Below are 20217 nucleotides of genomic sequence, written 5' to 3'. Positions count from 1 at the left end.
CTATCATTTTTTTCTACAGATGTAGTCAACTTGATTTCTGTGTGTTCCATCAGGTGAGGTCCATGTGTATAGTTGCTGGCTGTTTATGTTGGTGAAAAAAGGTATTTGCAATGAAGACTCATTGGTCTTGCAAAATTCTGTCTTTCAATCTCTGGCATTGTTTCTGTCACCAAGACCATATTTTCCAACTACCAATCCTTCTTCTTTGTTTCCAACTTTCGCATTCCAATCACCTGTAATTATCAATGCATCTTGACTGCATGTTCAACCAATTTCAGACTGCAGAAGCTGATAAAAATCTTCAATCTCTTCATCTTTGGCCTTAGTGGTTGGTGCGTAAATTTGAATAATAGTCATATTAACTGGTCTTCCTTGTAGGCATATGGATATTATCTTATCACTGACAGCATCGTACTTCAAGATAAATCTTGAAATTCGAAATGTTCTTTTTGAGAATGAACGCAACACCATTCTTCCTCAAGTTGTCATTCCCCACATAGTAGACTCTATGATTGTCTGATTCAAAATAGCTAATACCGGTCCATTTCAGCTCACTAACGCCTAGGATATCAATGTTTGTGCATTCCATCTCATTTTTGACGATTTCCAATTTTCCTAGATTCATACTTCATACATTCCAGGTTCCAAATATTAATGGATATTTGCAGTTGTTTCTTCTTATTTTGAGTTGTGCCACATCAGCAAATGCAGTTCCTGAAAGCTTTACTCCATCCACGTCACTAAAAGGTCGACTCTACTTTGAGGAGGCAGCTCTTCCCTGGTTGTCTTTTGAGTGCCTTCCAACCTGGAGGGCTCATCTTTCAGCACTATATCAGACAATGCTTTGCTGCTATACATAAGGTTTTCACAATAGGGTTCCTATGGGTCAGTAATTGGGTAAATTTTAGTATAGATGAGATCACATTATCTAGCAGGAAGAGGCAAGAATATAAATGAATATTAGCCGTATAAAATAATCATGAAAATTACTTCTGGTGATAAAAATATAAATTAAATATATGGAAACAATAGCATATAATATAAGAAGAGAAGATTTTAAGGTGCTTGTATTATGCAAGACAAGATTAAAAGTACTAAATTGCATTAAAAAAAAACCCAAACCCATTGCCATCAAGTCGATTCCGACTCACAGCAACCCTATAGGACAGAGTAGAACTGCCCCATAGAGTTTCCAAGGAGTGCCTGGTGGATTTGAACTGCTGACCTTTAGGTTAGCAGCTGTAGCACTTAACCACTATGCCACCAGGGTTAGACTTGATAAATCAAGGATTCATATTATCATCTATGAGAAAACCGCTAAAATAATATAAAATATTGTATGTTACCAACGTGTCTCTAACTTAACAGAAGAGAAAAAAATGGAATAATAAACATATGGAAACAACACAAAAGAAGGTAAGAGAAGAAAGAAAATAAAAACATATATATAAGTCAGGCCTGAAATTAGAAGGGTGGTTGACTTAAATCCAAGTGTCTCAATAATTACATTAAATGTAATGGACAAAATGATTGACAGATTAGGTTAAAGGAAAAAAAAAAAACTAAACCCAATCACCTGCTGTTTCTAAGACTCAAAGGAGATACACTCACATATAAGGACATAGAAAGTTCAAGGTAAAAGGAAGGAAAAAGGTAATTATATAAACACTAGCCATAATGAAGCTGTTGTAGCTATACCAATAACAGATGAAAGAAACAAGAAAGCAGATATTACACTAAATAAAGGAAACAAAATGTTTTCAAAGAAATGAAGAGTGATATCTCATAATGTTGAAAGCAATAGGGACCTGGTAAATGTTTAACAGCTGACTCTCTAAAAGAAAAAAAAAAAAATATATATATATATATATATAAATTCATTAAAATTATGTTGATATAAAAGAGTAAAATAGAGGAATCAAGATGGGGCATAAGCAGCGGCATGATCCTGTCCTCCCACAACAACATGAGGAAGCTCCAAACAGAAATAAGTGGAATGACCTCAGAACTTTGGAAACAGTCAAAGACTTAAAACATCTAAATGAATGCTGAATCAAGAAAAAGCCAGCTCTCTCAGGTGTCTTAAAAGATTGTAGGTGGAACTATTTTAGGTGAAGGGAAAGACAACACACAATACAGGAGAGGTCAGCACAACTGGACTAAACCAAAACCAAAAAAGTTTCCTAAATGAACTGAACACTTTGAAGGCCAGCGAAGCAGGGACCATGGTGTCAGGTGACATCTAGGTCCATTGGTATAATAAAATCTATTAAGAAAACATTCTGTATCCCACTTTGGAGAGTGGAATCTGGGATCTTAAATGCTAGCAAGTGGCCATCTAAGATGTATCAATTGGTCTCAACCCACCTGGAGCAAAGGAGAATGAAGAACACCAAAGGCACAAGGTAATTATGAGTCCAAGAGTCAGAAAGGACCACATAAACCAGAGACTACATCAGCCTGAGACCAGAAGAACTAGATGATTCCCAGCTACAACTGATGACTGCCCTGACGGGAAACAAACAGAGAACCTCTGAGGGAGCAGGAGAGCAGTGGGATGCAGACCTCAAATTCTCATAAAAAGACCTGACTTAATGGTCTGACTGAGAATAGAAGGACCCCGGAGGTCATGGTCCCCAGACCTTCTGTTGGCCCAAGACAGGAACCATTCCCAAAGCCAGCTCTTCAGACAGGGATTGGAATGGACGATGGGATTGAAAATGATACTGGTGAAGAGCGAGCTTCTTGGATCAAGTAGACACATGAGACTATGTGGGCAGCTCCTGTCTGGAGGGGAGGTGAGAGGGCATAGGGGTTCAGAAGCTGGCTGAATGGACATGAAAATAGACAGTGGAGAGGAGTGTGCTGCCTCATTGGGGGAAAGCAATTAGGAGTATACAGCAAGGTGTATATAAATTTTTGTATGAGAGACTGAGTTGGTTTGTAAACTTTCACTTAAAGCACAATAAAAATTAAAACAAAACAAAAGAAAAAAGCTTGTAGGTGGGTGTCGTGGATTGAATTATGTCTCCCCAAAATGTGTGTATCAACTTGATTAGGCCTTGTGTGGTTGTCCTACATTTTATGATAGTGATTTTATGTTGAGAGGATTAGGGTGGGATTGTAACACCACCTTTACTCAGGTCACCTCCCTGGGGTATGACCTGCACCACCTTTTACCTCTCCAGAGATTAAAGGAAAGGGAAGCAAGCAGAGAGTTGGGAACCTCATACCACCAAGAAAGCAGCACCAGGAGCAGAGCGCGTCCTTTGGACCCGGGGTCCCTGTGCCTGAGAAGCGCCTCGACCATGGGAAAATTGAAGACAAGGACCTTCCTCCAGAGCCTACAGAGAGAGAAAGCCTTCCCCTGGAGCTGAAGCCCTGAATTTGGACTTTTAGCCTACTTTACTGTGAGAAAATAAACTTGTGTTTGTTAAAGCCATCCACTTGTGGTATTTCTGTTATAGCAGCACTAGATGACTAAGACAGCAACCATCTAGGATAATCCACTCGTCTCACCCCATCTGGAGCAAGGGAGAATGAAGAAAACCCAAGACACAAGGGAAAGATTAGTCCAAAGGACTAATGGACCACTACTACCACAGCCTCCACCAGACTGAGTGCAGCACAACCAGGTGGTGCCCAGCTACCGCCACTGACTGCTCTGACAGGGATCACAATAGAGGGTCCCAGACAGAGCTGGAGAAAAATATAGAACGCAATTCTAACTCACAAAAAAATGTCCAGATTTAATGGTCTAACAGAGACTGGAGAATCCTCAGAGTATGGCCTCCAGACACACTTTTAACTCAGTCCTGAAGTCACTCCTGAGGTTCTCCCTTCAGCCAAAGATTAGACAGGCCCACAAAACAAAATGAGACTAACTGGGCACACCAGCCAGGGGTAAAGATGAGAAGGCAGGAGAGAAGGCTGGTAATAGGGAACCCAAGGTCGAGAAGGGAAGGGTGTTGACACGTCATGGGGTTGGCAACAAATGTCACAAAACAATATATGTATTAACAGTTTAATGAGAAACTAATTTCCTCTGTACACCTTCATTTAAAGCACAATAAAAAAAGGAAAAGCTTGCTCTTGAATAGTAGCCATTTTTTTCCTATTATAGGCACTTTTCCTCCTGTTTTTGATGTAGTTAGGTGCCGTCGAGTCGGTTCTGACTCATAGCGACCCTATGCACAACAGAATGAAACACTGCCTGGCCCTGAGCCATCCTTACAATCTTTGTTATGCTTGAGCTCATTGTTGCAGCCACTGTGTCAATCCACCTCATTGAGGGTCTTCCTCGTTTCCGCTGACCCTGTACTCTGCCAAGCATGATGTCCTTCTCCAGGAACTGATCCCTCCTGATAACATGTCCAAACTATGTAAGATGCAGTCTCGCCATCCTTGCTTCTAAGGAGCATTCCTATTATACTTCTTCTAAGACAGATTTGTTCCTTCTTTTGGCACTCCATGGTATATTCAGTATTCTTCGCCAACACCACAATTCAAAGGCGTCAATTCTTCTCCGGTCTTCCTTATTCATTGTGCTTATGATGCGGTTGAAAACACCATGGCTTGGGTCAGGCACACCTTAGTCTTCAAGGTGACATCTTTGCTCTTCAATACTTTGAAGAGGTCCTTTGCAGCAGATTTACCCAATGCAACGCATCTTTTGATTTCTTGACTACTGCTTTCATGGCTGTTGATTGTGGATCCAAGTAAAATGAAATCCTTGACAACTTCAATCTTTTCTCCGTTTATCATGATGTTGCTCATTGGTCCAGTTGTGAGGATTTTTGTTTCTTTATGTTGAGGTGCAATCCGTACTGAAGGCTGTGGTCTTTGATCTTCATTAGTAAGTGCTTCAAGTCCGTTTCACTTTCAGCAAGCAAGGTTGTGTCATCTGCATAATGCAGATTGTTAATGAGTCTTCCTTCAATCCTGATGCCCCGTTCTTCTTCATATCGTCCAGCTTCTCAGATCATTTGCTCAGCATACAGATTGAGCAGGTATGGTGAATGAATACAACCCTGACACACACCTTTCCTGACTTTAAACCAATCAGTATCCCCTTGTTCTGTCCGAACAACTGCCTCTTGATCTATGTAAGGGTTCCTCATGAACACAGTTAAGTGTTCTGGAATTCCCATTCTTTGCAATGTTATCCATAATTTGTTATGATCCACACAGTCGAATGCCTTTGCATAGTCAATAAAACACAGGTAAACCTCCTTCTGGTAGTCTCTGCTTTCAGCCAGGAACCATCTCACATCAGCAATGATATCCCTGGTTCCATGTCCCCTTCTGAAACCGGCCTGAATTTCTGGCGGTTCCCTGTCTATACACTGCTACAGCCGTTTTTGAATGATCTTCAGCAAAATTTTGCTTGCGTGTGATACTAATGATATTGTTCTATAATTTCCACATTCAGTTGGATCGCCCTTCTTGGGAATAGGTATAAATATAGATCTCTTCCAGTCAGTTGACCCGGAAACTGTCTTCCATATTTCTTGGCATAGAGGAGTGAGCACCTCCAGCGCTGCTTCTGTTTGTTGAAACATCTCCATTGATATTCCACCAATTCCTGGAGCCTTGTTTTTCGCCAGCGCCTTCAGAGCAGCTTGGACTTCTTCCTTCAGTATCATCGGCTCCTGATCATATGCTACCTCTTGAAATGGTTGAATATCGACTAATTCTTTTTGGTATAATGACTCTGTGTATTCCTTCCATCTTCTTTTGATGCTTCCTGCGTCATTTAATATTTTCCCCATGGAATCCTTCACTATTGCAACTTGAGGCTTGAATTTTTTCTTCAGTTCTTTCAGCTTCAGAAATGCCAAGTGTGTTCTTCCCTTTTGGTTTTCCATCTCCAGATCTTTGCATGTGTCATTATAATACTTTACTTTGTCTTCTCGAGAGGCCCTTTGAAATCTTCTCTTCAGTCCTTTTACTTCATCAATTCTTCCTTTTGCTTTAGCTGCTGGATGCTCAAGATCAAGTTTCAGAGTCTCCTCTGATATCCATCTTGGTCTTTTATTTCTTCCCTGTCTTTTTAATGACCTCTTGCTTTCTTCATGGATGATGTCCTTGATGTCATTCCACAACTCTTCTGGTCTTCAGTCACTAGTGTTCAATGCGTCAAATGTATCCTTCAGATGGTCTCTAAATTCAGGTGGGATGTGCTCAAGGTCATATTTTGGCTCTCGTGGACTTGCTGTGATTTTCTTCAGTTTCAGGTTGAACTTGCACATGAGCAATTGATGGTCTGTTCCACAGTTGGCCGCTGGCCTTGTTCTGACTGTTGATATTGAGCTTTTCCATCGTCTCTTTCCACAGATGTAGTCAGTTTGATTTCTGTGTGTTCCATCTAGTGATGTCCATGTGTATAGTCGCCGTTTATGTTGGTGAAAGAAGGTATTTGCAATGAAGAAGTTGTTGGTCTTGCAAAATTCTGTCATTCGATCTCCGGCATTATTTCTATCTCCAAGGCCATATTTTCCAGCTACTGATCCTTCTTTGTTTCCAGCTTTTGCATTCCAATTGCCAAAAGGGGAGAAAATAGAAATAATTTCATATTTGCATGGAATCCAGGCTTTATGGACCCATTGATGCTGTATAAACCCAGAAACTATTGCCCCAAGATAACTTTAAACCTTAACCCTCAAACCTAAGCTATCCCCTGAAGCCCGTCTTTAAACCAGACAATCTTGTTGTTGTTGTTAGGTGTCGTTGAGTCGGTTCTGAGTCATAGCAACCCTGTATACAACGGAATGAAACACTGCCTGGTCCTGCACCATCCTCATAATCATTGCTATGCTTGGGTCCATTGCTGCAGCCACTGTGTCAATCCATGTCATTGAGGATCTTCCTCTTTTTCGCTGACCTCTGCTTTACCAAGCATGATGTCCTTCTCCACGGACTGGTCTGTCCTGATAACATATTCAGAGTACTTGAGATGGAGTCTCCCCATTCTCACTTCTAAGCAGCCTTCTGCCTGTACTTCTTCCAAGACAGATTTGTTCATTCTTCTGACGGCCCATGGTATATGAACCAAACAATAGTTTAGCTTAATTAGTAATTCATGTCTGCCTTGAGCATTGTGCTTTCTTAAAGAATTATCTATGTGAGATCGAATTGACAACAGCAACAGGAAAGGTAAGATGAGAAGCTTAGGGGGCAATAAGTATATGTTGAGGGTGGTGGAATAATTTGGATAAGGATAGTGAGAATGGTATCACATTTTAAGAACACAATGTCACTAGAGGGTATACATAGAAATTGTTGAAATGGTGTCTCTTTTGCTGTGTATATTTTTACGAAAAAAAATTTTTTTAAGTAAAAAAAATGTTTAAAAAAAAAAGGGTCATGGTTTGGGTCAGACACACCTTAGTTAACAAAGTAACATCTTTGTTTTTTAAAACTTTAAAGAGGTCTTTTGCTACAGGTTTGTCCAATGCAATATGTTGTTTGATTTCTTGACTGCTGCTGCCATGGATGTTCATCCAAGTAGAATTAAATCCTTGCCAACAGTTTTTTCTCCATTTATCACGATGTTGTTTATCAATCCAGTTCTTAGGATTTTTGTTTTCTTCACATTCAGGCTTAATCCATACTGAAGGCTGTAATCTTTGGCCTTCATCAGTAAATGCTTCAAGTGGTCTTCATTTTCTGAAAGCAAGGTTGTGTCATTTGCATATTACAGGTAGTTAATGAGTCTTCTTCCAGTCCTGATGCTACATTCTTCTTCACATGGTCCAACTTCTCAGATTATTTGCTCAGCATACAGATTGAATAAGTATGGTGAAAGGATACAACCTTGAAGCACACCTTTCCTGGTTTTATACCACTCAGTATCCCCTTGTTCTGTTCAAATGACTGCATCTTGATCTATGTATAGGTTCTGCATGATCACAATTAATTGTTCTGGAATTCCCATTTTTCATAATGTTATTCACAAGTTGTTATGACCCACACAGTCAAATGCCTTTATGTAGCTGATAAAACACAAGTAAACTTTTTTTTTTGGTATTATCTAATTTTGACCAAGATCCATCTGACATCACTGATGATATCCTTCATCCATGAAGAGAAACAAAGTTCTGATACATGCTATGATGTGGATGAACTTTGAAAACATCATGTTGAGTGAAACGTCACAAAAGGGCAAATATTGTATGATTCCGCTTATATGAAATATCTAGAGACCTAGGTTTATTAGTGGTTACCACGAGTGGATAGGAGGGAGAGGGAAAGGGTGAGTCATTGCTTAGAGGAAAATGAGCTTGTTAGAAATGATAGAAAAAATTGGAAATGAATAATGGTGATGCTTGCATAACATGATGAACTAAATTAACCAATAAATTGTACATTTAAAAACAATTGAAATGGCAAATGTTTTGTTATGTATATTTCACCATAATAAAAATTAAAAAACAATCAGAAAAGAGTAACAGTTTGTGAATGATAAATATACAGTATCTGCAATTGTAAATCCACATAGCCAATCGATCTCCCAGAATTTTTTTTTTTTTTAAATTTTTGTAGAACCCTTGTATCTGTAGGCAACCTATGGTTGTGACTCAACTATGATTCAACAAGTGGAGTTGCATCCCAATCTCCTAACTTTTTTCCCAACAAAATTATTACTGTTAAATCTTGTTATGGTCTACTGTTATTTCTCACCATAAAAATGATATTTATTAAACTTGAAACCTCCTTTGTATTCACCACTGAGACAATTAATAAAACTGTAAGTCAATCCCTGATTTGTAGCATTTGCCAAAACCCTTACTGTAAATGCTCCCACTATGGCTGATATCAAGTGACATATGTAACATTAATGAATGCAGAGTTGGAAAGAGGTGTGCAGTAGTAAACTATTATATAATATTTTCACCATAGATAGATAATAGACGTAACCTCAAAAGCATAGGCAAAATCAAATTGTGGAACAATAATATGGAAATGTTAGGTTTTTAATATTTACTACCTTTGTTTTTAATTTATTTAAGTATAAATCAATATATAGGCATACCCTTGGAGATACTCCATATTTAGTTCCAGACCACTGCAATAAAGTGCATATCACAATAAAGCAAGAAACTACTTTTTTGGTTTCCCATAGCATGTAAAAGTTATGTGTACACTATACTGTGGTCTATTAAGTCTGCAACAGCATTATGTCTAAAAAATGTACACACCTTAATTAAAATTGCTATATTGCTAAAAAATGCTAACCATCATCTGAGCCTTCAGTGAGTTGTAATCTCTTGCCTCGATGTGGATGGCTGCTGACTAATCAGAGTGATGGTTGCTGAAGTTTGGAGTGGCTGTGGCAGTTTCTTAGAATAAGACAACAGTGAAGTTTGCTGCTTCAACTGACTCTTTATTTCACGAAACATTTCTCTGCATGTGATGCTGTTTGATAGCATTTTACCCACAGTAGAACTTCTTTCAAAATTGGATTCTGTCCTCTCAAACCCTGCCACTGCTTTATCGACTAAGTTTATGTAATACTCTAAATCCTTTGGTGTCATTTCAACAATGTTCACAGCATCTTCACCAGAAGTAGATTCCATCTCAAGAAGCCACTTACCTTGCTCATCCATAAGAAGCAACTCCTCATCCGTTGAAGCTTTATCATGAGATTGCAGCAATTCGGTCACATCTTCAGGCTCCACTTCGAATTCTAGTTTTCTTGCCATTTCCACCAAATCTGCAGTTACTTCCTCCACTGAAGCCTTGAACTCCTCAAAGTCATCCATGAGGGTTGGAATCAACTTCTTCCAAACTCGTGTTGATGTTGATATTTTGACCTCCTTCAGAGAATCATGAATGTTCTTAATGGCATCTAGAATGGTGAATCCTTTCCAGAAGGTTTTCAATTTACTTTGCCCAGATCAATCAGAGGAACCACTATCTATGGCGTTTTATGAAATGTATTTCTTAAACAATAAGATTTGAAAGTTGAAATTATTCCTTGAACCATAGGCTACAGAATGGATGTTGTTTTAGCACGTATGAAAACAACAGTGATTTCCTTACACATCTCCATCAGAGCTCTTGGATGACCAGGAGCATTGTCAATGAGCAATAATATTTTGAAAGGAATATTTTTTTCTGAGTGGTAGTTCCCAACCATGGGCTTCAAATATTCAGTAAATCATGTGTAAATCAGATGTGCTGTCATCTAGGCTTTGTTGTTCCATTTATAGAGCACAAACAGAGTAGATTTACCATAATTCTTAAGGGCTGTAGGATTTTTGCAATGGTAGTAAGTACTGCCTTCAACTTAAAGTTACCAGCTGCCTTAGCCCCTAGAAAGAGACTAAGCCTGTCCTTTGAAGCTTTGAAACCAGGCATCGACTTCTCCTCTCCAGCTGTGAAAGTCTTAGACGGCATCTTCTTCCAACAGAAGGCTGTTTCATCTACACTGGAAATCTGTTGTTTAGTGGAGCCGCCTTCATCAATCTTCTTAGCTAGATCTTCTGGATCACACTTGCTGTGGCTTCTGTATCAGCACTTCCTGCTTCACCTTGCACGTTTATGTTATGGAGATGGCTTCTTTCCTTAAACCTCATGAACCACAGGATTTAGAAGAGTGATGAAGATAGTCTTGATAGACTTCAATAGATTAAAATTATGCACAAGTATGCTTACTTACGACATTGTAATTAAGATATAAGTCAATACTACTAAGATAGCTAGAATATCCCCAAACATTTACAAAGTAAAAAAAGGACACTTCTGAATTACTCATGGGTCAAATAAATTACAATGAAAATTAGACCTATCAAAATACACTCATGCTTTTATGGAAGTTTATAGACTTAAATGCATCAGAAAAGGCAAAAGGCAGAAAGACCAGTGTGTTAAACATTGACTTTAAGATGTCGAAAAGGAGAAAATTAAATTCAGCGAAAATAAGAGGACAGAGATAATAAAGTAAAGATAAAAAATTAGTGAAATAAACAACTATTAAGCAGTAAAATGGCTTGAAGGGAAAATTTGTTTCCTTGGAAGAACTAAATAACAAACAAACAAAAAACTCCAGTAACACTGATAAAAACAAAATAAGAAAAGCTATAAATAACCAATATCGGAATTGAAAAGAGAACATAACTCAGATCCTGCAGATAGATAGAGATAAGAGGATATGATAAAAATCATGTATCAATAACATGAATATTTAATGAAATGAACAAATAACTAGAACTGTAAAGCTTACAAAGCCTTTCCCAGAAGAAACAGTAAATCTGAACTGTCTTGTAACTGTTAAAATAATTGAAACCATATTTTAAAAACTTCTTACAAAAACCACCAGCCCATATGGCTTCTTTGGTGAATTCTAACTAATATTAAAGGAAGTAATGATGCCCCTATACTGTAGTATACTTTGCTGAAAAGACAAAATGAAGAATGGTGCTACATTCATGGTCAAAGGGAGCATTTCAAGGTGTATTCTGAAGAACACTGTTGTCAGTGATAGGATAATATCCATACACCTATAAGGAAGAACGGTTCATACGGCTATTATTCAAATTGAGGCACCAAACACTAATGTCAAAGATGAGGAACTTGAAGATTTTTACCAATTTCTGCAGTTTGAAATTGATCAAATATGCAATTGAGATGCATTGATAATTATTGGTGACTAGAATTCCAAAGTTGGAAGCAAAGAAGGAACAGTAGGTGGAACATATGCCCTTGGTGATAGAAACAATGCCTGAGATTGCGTGATAAAATTTTGCAAGACCAATGACTTCATTGCAAATACCTTTGTTCACCAGTTCACCAACATAAACAGTGACTATACCCTTGGACCTCACCAGATGGAATACACAGGTATCAAATTAACTATGTCTGTGGAAAGACAAAATGGAAAAGCTCAATATCATCGGTCCGAACCAGGCCAGGGGCTGACTGTGGAATAGACCATCAATTGCTCATATGCAAGTTCAACTTGAACCTGAAGAAAATTTGAACAGGTCCATGAGAGCCAAAATACGACCTTGAGTACATCCCACCTGAATTTGGACACCATTTCAGGAATAGATTCGATGCATTAAACACTAATGACTGAAGACCAGATGTGTTGTGGGATGACATCAAGTACACCATACACGAAGACAACCAAAAGTTCATTAAAAAGACAGGAAAGAAAGAAAAGATCAAAATGGATATCAGAAGAGACCCTAAAACACTTTTGAATGTTGAGTAGCTAATGCAAAAGGAAAAAATGATGAACTAAAAGAGCTGAACAGAAGATTTCAAAGGGCGGCTGAAGAAGACAAAACATTATAATGAAATGTGCAAAGACTTGGAGATAGAAAATCAAAAGGGAATAACAGGCTCGGCATTTCTCAAGCTGAAAACTGAGGAAAAATTCAAGCCTCGAGTTGCAATTTTGAAAGGTTCTATGGGCAAAATATTAAAAGATGCAGGAAGTATCAAAAAAAAAAAAAAAAAAAAAAAGGAATACACGGAGTCACAGTACCAAAAATAACTGGTTGACATTCAACCGTTTCAGGAGGTAGCATATGGTCAAGAACCAGTGGTACTGAAGGAAGAAGTCCAAGCTGCATCAAATGAACTGGTGAGAAACAAGGCTTCATGAATTGATGGAATACCAATTGGGATGTTTCAACAAATGGATGCAGCACTGGAAGTGCTTACTTGTCTATGACAAGAAATTTGGAAGACAGCTACCTGGCCAATTGACTGGAAGAGATCCATTTTTGTTCCCATTTCAAAGAAAGGTGATCTAATAGAATGTGGAAGTCATTGAACAATATCATTAATACCACAAGCAAGTAAAATTTTGCTGAAGATCATTCAAAAGAGGTTGCAGCAGTACATCAAGAGGAAATTGCCGGAAATTCTAGCTGGATTCAGAAGTGGATGTGGAGTGAGGGATATCATTGCTGATGTCATATGGATCTTGGCTGAAAGCAGAGAATACCAGAAAGATGTTTACCTGTGTTTTATTGACTATGCAAAGGCATTCGACAATGTGGATCATAACAAATTGTGACTACCATTGTGAAGAACGGGAATTCTGGAACACTTAATTGTGCTCATGCAGAATCTGTAGTCATAGGAACAGAACAAGGGGATACTGGTTTAAATTCAGGAAAAGTGTGTGTGAGGGTTGCATCCTTTCACCATACTTGCTCAACCTGTATGCTGAGCCAATAATCAGAGAAAATGGACTATATGAAGAACAATGTGGCATCAGGATTGGAGGAAGACCCATTAATAACCTGCCATATGTAGATGACACAATCTTGCTCACTGAAAGCGAAGAGGGCTTGAAGCACTTACTGATGAAGATCAAAGACCACAGCCTTCAGTATAGATTACACCTTAACATAAAGAAAACGACAATCCTCACAACTGGACCAATAAGCAACATCATCACAAATGGAGAAAAAAAATCAAAGTTGTCAAGGATTTCATTGTACCTGGGTTCACAATCAATGCCTGTGGAAGCAGCAGTCAAAAATCAAACAACACATTATATTGGACAAATCTGCTGCAAAAGACCTCTTTAAAGTGTTCAAGAATAAAGACGCCACTTTAAGGGCTAAGGTACGCCTGACCCAAGCCACGGTGCTTTCACTTGCCTCATATGCCTTTGAATTATGGTGTTGGTGAAGAATATTGAATACACCATGGACTTCCAGAAGAACAAACCAATCTGTCTTGGAAGAAGAACAGCCAGAGTACTCCACAGAAGCAAGGATGGCAAGATTTCATCTCAGATACTTTGGACATGTTATCAGGAGGGACCAGTCCCTGGAGAAGGACATCATGCTTGGTAAAGTAGAGGGTCAGTGAAAAAGAGGGAGATAGATTGACACAGTGGCTACAACAATGAGCTTAAGTGTAACAACAACTGTGAGGCTGGTGCAGGACCAGGCAGTGTTTCTTTCTGTTGCTATGAGTGGGAACCGACTTGATAACAGCTAACAACAACATCAACAACGACCACAATGATGCCAATTAACAAAACTGTCAGTGTAACTAATATTTAAGGGAGTAATGATGCCATAAGGAGTCCTGGTGGCACATTGGTTAAGCGCTCGACTTTCATTTCTTCCAAGAAGTAAGGTAGAGTCATTGCTAAAGGGAAAATTCCTGGGGCTATTTAACTGTGAGCTTTGTAAATACATAAATTTTGCTGATGTGATTTATTATGAAAGGAAGAATATAAGAAAATTCTTAAAGAAAATAGTAGTTAATAAGGTGTTAAATAACTGTTACTTCTAAGATTTTTGGCTCCATAGGAGTATGTTAGTATTGTTCAAATTATATGCAATGTAGTCAAACAACACATTTCTTTTGCAAGTTACTGCAGGAGATGTTGGCGTCTATGAATCTCACGTAAAGCATGAGATTACTGATACTACACTTTTAAGCAAACCTTCATACTTTGTAAAGATATCTTGTGGTGCAGATTTTTTTGATGGTATGTGATAATATATGATTAAGTAATAATTAATGTTTGTTTACAGAATTGTACACATAAACGATGCTGTGATCCTAGAACATGTTCATTGAAAAAAGGTATGGTATGTGGTTCTGGAAACTGCTGCACAAAAGATTGCAAGGTAAGAAGCAACCTGTATTTAATAATAGCTCAGCATTAAATTTCTTTAAACACTTGTTTTAAGGAGCTGAAAACAGGTCTATACAATTGTTATTGATTGAATTAGTCCACCAAAAATATGTGTTGTAAATCAATGTAATCCAATTTTGGCATCGAGTTTTCTTTGTTGTGTTAATAAGGTCATATCAGTGTAGGATGTATTTTAAGCCAATCACTTTTGAGATATATAAAAAGAGCAGAGTAAGCACAGAAGCAAGAAAACACAAATGGAGAACGACTGATGCCACATGGGGATCATCAGGGAATCAAAGAAGAGAATTGAAAGTGTTACCACAAAACATGGATTCAAGCCCCCTGCCACAAAGCCAATACTGAGACAGGGGTGAGGTAAGCAGCAAGAGGGCTTTACTGTATACCAGTATACAAGAGACAGAGGAGAATGGGCTCCTCCAAAATCTGTCTGTCTGCTGGGTTTTATAGGTTTAGGGCTTAGGCTTAAAGAATCTGGAGAATGGCAGTTCCCCTTTGAAGGGGTGCATGTTGACCGCATTTCAGACATGTTGACCTTCTGTGGATATTCTTTAGAGGTCCCCTGATACCATCCTGGTTTCAGCCACAAGATGGGCCCTCATTGTCTGGTCATCTTGTCCCAGACCTTATTGATCATTGTTCTGCTTGTTCAAGAGGAACATAGGTTAATTTTAAACTTTGTAGAATCATGTTGAATGGGAGAGGGAGGGAGGAAACAAACCACAAATCACAAAATGACCGGGTATGCAAAAGCAAACTATGCAAACCATGTGGAAACAATGCTACAATACCCAGGATGTTAGGCCCCTACAATCTGTTTCTCATGCTGCCCCTTTCAAAAGAGATAAGGATTTTCTCTCAGAGAAGACTTCCCCTAGAGCCAGTGCCCTGAAATTTGTACTTCTAGCCTCCTAAACTGTGAGGAAATCTCTGTGTGTAAAAGTCACTCACTTGAGGTATTTCTGCACTAAAAAACTAAGACAACAATTTTCAGCCCTTTCATTATATTATATCCAAGCAACACTAGAGCCACTCTCACACTTAAGTTCATCCTTTTGTGTCCAGCAGTACATATAAAAATTAAAACTGAACCCATTGCCGTCGAGTCAATTCTGACTCAGCTTTACAGAGTGGAGCTGCCTCACAGGGTTTCCAAGGAGCTCTCCTGGTGAATTCAAACTGCTGAACTTTAGGTTAGCAGCTGTAGCACTTAACCACTACACCACCAGGGTTTCTGCAGTACATATAGCAACCCTAAAACTTTTCAGCCCTTGGGGTTTACTGGGAAGCTGCCGTGAGTTCTATCATAAGGTAGGGGTCTTTATGACCATTTGAAACTGAAGAAGTGAGTGTGTGCCGCAAATTACTGTTTTTTTTACAAGCTATTATATGAGTTGCCAGAATTTTTGATGGGAAAAATAGAAATTTTGGAAATTTGTGTTTGTTACACATAGGTACCAATAGACCCTGGTGGGGACTCTTGGGTATAATTACTGGTACTTAATATGTACCACTAAACACGTAAGGTAGGCTTGTGGGAAGTGGCAACAACAAAAAAATTCATACTACCTACCAAAAACTCAGACACACTCAATGATTCAGCATGCTTCTATTGATGACAACACATAGTATCAACAATAAATTCAAAGCAGAGTATAAGTGGGTTACCAAAGGGTTAAGTTCATTCACTAATTTATCGCTTCCTTTACTGTCATGTATTTGGAAACCCTGGTGGTGTAGTGGTTAAGAGCTATGGCTACTAACAAAAAGATCAGCAGTTCAAATCCACCAGGTGCTCCTTGGAAACTCTATGGGGGCAGTTCTACTTTGTCCTATAGGGTCACTATGAGTCAGAATCGACTTGATGGTAATAGGTTTTTTTTGTTTGTTTTTAGTGTCATGCACTAATGCTTTTTCTCTACCAACTTGACTTTCCATTTCTATATACCATTAGAAATGTCTCTGTGTGCTCTCCGGGATTCTTCTGTGATTGACATATGCTGGAGTGATTCTCTTAAGGGCTTATTTCCTTATTATCCCACCTTCCTTAGCGTTAGGAAGTTAGATTAATAATTATCATTATTTTGTTAAATTCATTAACTATCTTCTGGTAAAGTCCTCTGTTCATTGCAATACATTCAGTTACAGTTGGTCCTTTGTATCCATGGGTTCCACATCTTCAGCTTCAACCAACCACAGATCGAAAATATTTGGCAATAAAGGAAAGTTCCAAAAAGCAAAACTTGAATTTGCTGCATGCTGAGCACTACACTGAATCCATGTGAATGAATGATGTGTAGGCATACCTTGCTTTAGCCTCCAACTATTTCACAGCCTCACTCCAGCACTTGTTATTTGAGGATTGATTTTTTCATGTCTTGTCATTATTCCCTAAATGATACAGTATAACAACTATTTACATAGCATTTACAATTTATTAGGTATTCTAAGATTATTATAAGTAATCTGGAGATGACTTAAAGTACATGGGAGGATGTGGGTAGGTTATATTCAAATACTACACCATTTTATATAAGGGACTTGAGGATTCATGGATTTTGGCATCCATGGAGGTCCTAGAACAAATACCCCCCAGGTATTGAGGGCCAACTGTATTGTTAAAATCCCTTTTTCCTGACAACATTTAAAGAATTCCTGCATAACTTACCCAAACACAGTACTGAAAACCTGAAGAAAAAAGGAACAAATTCCTGAACAAGGGCAAATGGCAAAGATTAGAAGGAAGAGCACGCTCTTAAAAATAAGTTATTATATGGTTCAGAAGCAATTTCAGGAAACTTCCATTCTCAAAAAATTTCAGGGTGTGGCCTCTGTGAATTAAGAGGCTGTCGTCAAAAGGGCCATGATGTGTCTGTCAGCTTGTCATATTATGGTGGCTTGCGTGTTGCTGCGATGCTGGAAGGTATGCCACCAATATTTCAAATACCAGCAAGGTTGCCAATGATGGACAGGTTTTGTGGAGCTTCCAGACTAAGATACCCTAGGAAAAAGGACCTAGCAGTCTACTTCTGAAAAAATTGGGCACTAAAAACCTTATGAATAGCAGAGAAACATTGTCTGATATATTGCCGGAAGATGAGCTCCTCGGGTTGGAAGGTACTCAAAATATGACTGGGGAAGAGCAACTGCCTCAAAGTAGAGTTAACCTTAATGACATGAATGGAATAAAGCTTTTGGGACCTTCATTGGCTGACGTGGTATGACTATAAATGAGAAGAAACAGCAGCAAAATCCATTAATAATTGGAAAGTAGAATGTATAAAGTTATCAATCTAGAAAAATTGGAAGTCATCAAAAATGAAATGGAAGGCATAGAAATCAGTATCCTAGGCATTAGTGAGCTGAAATGGACTGGTATTGGCCGTTTTGAATCAGACAATCCTGTGGTCTGCTATACGGGGAATGAAAAATTGAAGAGAAATGGCATTACATCCATTGTTAAAAAGAACATTTCAAGGTCTATCCTGAAGTACAGTGCTGTCAGTGATAGGATAATAGCCATAGACCTCCAAGTAAGACCAGTTAATACAACAATCAGTAATGCCAAAGATGAGGACATTGAAGATTTTTACCAACTTCTTCAGCAGCCTGAAATTGATCAAACATGCAATCAAGATGCATTGATAATTACTGGTGATTGGAATGCAGAAGTCGGAAATAAAGAAGAAGGATCAGTAGTTAGAAAACATGGCCTTGGTGGTAAGAGATAACATGATAGAATTTTGCAAGAGCAACCAATGACTTATTCATTGGGAATACCTTTTTTCAACAACATAAACGGTGATTATATACATGGACCTCACCAGATGGAAAACACGGGAATCAAATCAACTACATCTGTAGAAAGAGACATTGGAGAAGCTCAATATTATCAGTCAGAAGAAGGCCGGGGGCCACCTTCAGAACAAACCATCAATTACTCCTATGCAAGTTCAAGTTGAAGCCGAAGAAAATTAAAATAAGTCCACGAGAGCCAAGGTATGACCTTCAGTATATCCTACCTGAATTTAGAGAATATTTCAAGAATAGATTTGGTGCTTTAAGCACTAATGACTGAAGATCAGATGAGTTGTGGAATGATATCAAGGGCATCATACCTGAAGGAAGCAAAAAGTCATTAAAAAGGCCAAAATGAATGTCAGAAGAGACTCTGAAACTTGCTCTTGAACATAGAGTAGCTAAATCAAATGGACAATATGATGAAGTAAAAGAGCTGAACAGAAGATTTCAAAGGATGGCTTGAGAAGACAAAGAAAGTATTATAATGAAATGTGCGAAGACCTGGAGTTAGAAAACCCAAAGGGAAAACAGTTTGGCATTTCTTAAGTTAAAAGAACTGAAGGAAAAAATTCAAGCCTTGAGTTGCAATACGAAAAGATTCTGTGGGGAAAATATTGCACAACGCAGGAAGTGTCAAAAGAAGATGGAAGGAATACAGAGTCACTGTACCAAAAAGAAATTATTGTTGTTCAGCCAGTTCATGAGCTGGCACATGATCAGGAGCCAATGATGGTCCTGAAGGAAGAAGTTCAAGTTACACTAAAGGGAATGGAGAAATATAAGGCTCCAGGAATTGATGGAATACCAATTGAAATATTTCAACAAACTAATGCAGCATTGGACGTGCTCACTCATCTACATCAAGAAATTTGGAAGACAGCTACCTGGCCAACCAACTGGAAGAGATCCCTATTTGTACCCGTTCCAAAGAAAGGTGATCCAACAGAATTCAGAAATTTTAGAACAATATCATTAACATCACACATAAGTAAAATTTTGCTAAAAATGATTCAAGAACAGTTGCAGCAGTACACTGACGTATACTGACAAGGAACTGCCAGAAGTTCAGCCTGGATTCAGAAGAGGATGTGGAATGAAGGGTATCATTGCTGATGTCAGATGGACCTTAGCTGAAAGCAGAGAATACCAGAAAGATGTTTACTTGTGTTTTATTGTCTATGCAAAGGCATTCCACTGTGTGGATCATGACAAATTGTGGATAACATTGTGAAGAATGGGAATTCCAGAATGCTTAATTGTGCTCATTTGGAACCTGTACACAGACCAGGAGGCAGTCTTTGGAAGAGAACAAGGGGATACTGCATTGTTTAAAGTCAGGAAAGGTGTGTTTCAGGGTTGTATCCTTTCAATGTACTTATTCAATCTGTATGCCAAGCAAATAATCTGAGAAGCTGGACTGTATGAAGAAGAACATGGCATCGGGACTGGAGGAGGACTCATTAACAACCTGCCATATGTAGATGACACAACCTTGCTTGCTCAAAGTGAAGACGACTTGAAGCACTTACTGATGAATATCAAAGACTACAGACTTCAGGATGGACTGCACCTCAACATAAAACAAAAATCCTTACAACTAGACCAATAAGCAACATCATGAGAAATGGAGAAAAGATTGAAGTGGCCCAGGGCTTCATTTTACTTGGATCCACAATCAATGTCCATGGGAGCAGCAGTCAAGAAATGAAAAGATGCATTACACTGGGCAAATCTGCTGCAAAAGACCGCTTTAATGTGTTAAAAAGCAAAGATGT

The 20217-nt window shown here is 38.5% G+C and overlaps 1 protein-coding gene across 3 annotated transcripts in view; it reads left to right on the top strand.

The window, feature by feature from the left end:
- The window catches only part of LOC126065719 (disintegrin and metalloproteinase domain-containing protein 5-like), a 149714-nt gene that overhangs the window by 65538 nt on the left and 63959 nt on the right, over positions 1–20217 (top strand). For all 3 annotated transcript variants that reach the window (XM_049866081.1, XM_049866082.1, XM_049866083.1), the window contains one exon: positions 14517–14612. In XM_049866081.1, coding sequence (XP_049722038.1) covers positions 14517–14612 — 96 coding nt within the window. The remainder of the gene's footprint in view (positions 1–14516; positions 14613–20217) is intronic.

Source organism: Elephas maximus, chromosome 22, assembly GCF_024166365.1.
Source record: "Elephas maximus indicus isolate mEleMax1 chromosome 22, mEleMax1 primary haplotype, whole genome shotgun sequence".
Classification (NCBI taxonomy): Eukaryota; Metazoa; Chordata; class Mammalia; order Proboscidea; family Elephantidae; genus Elephas; species Elephas maximus.
This window is presented reverse-complemented; position numbering and strand designations above follow the sequence as displayed.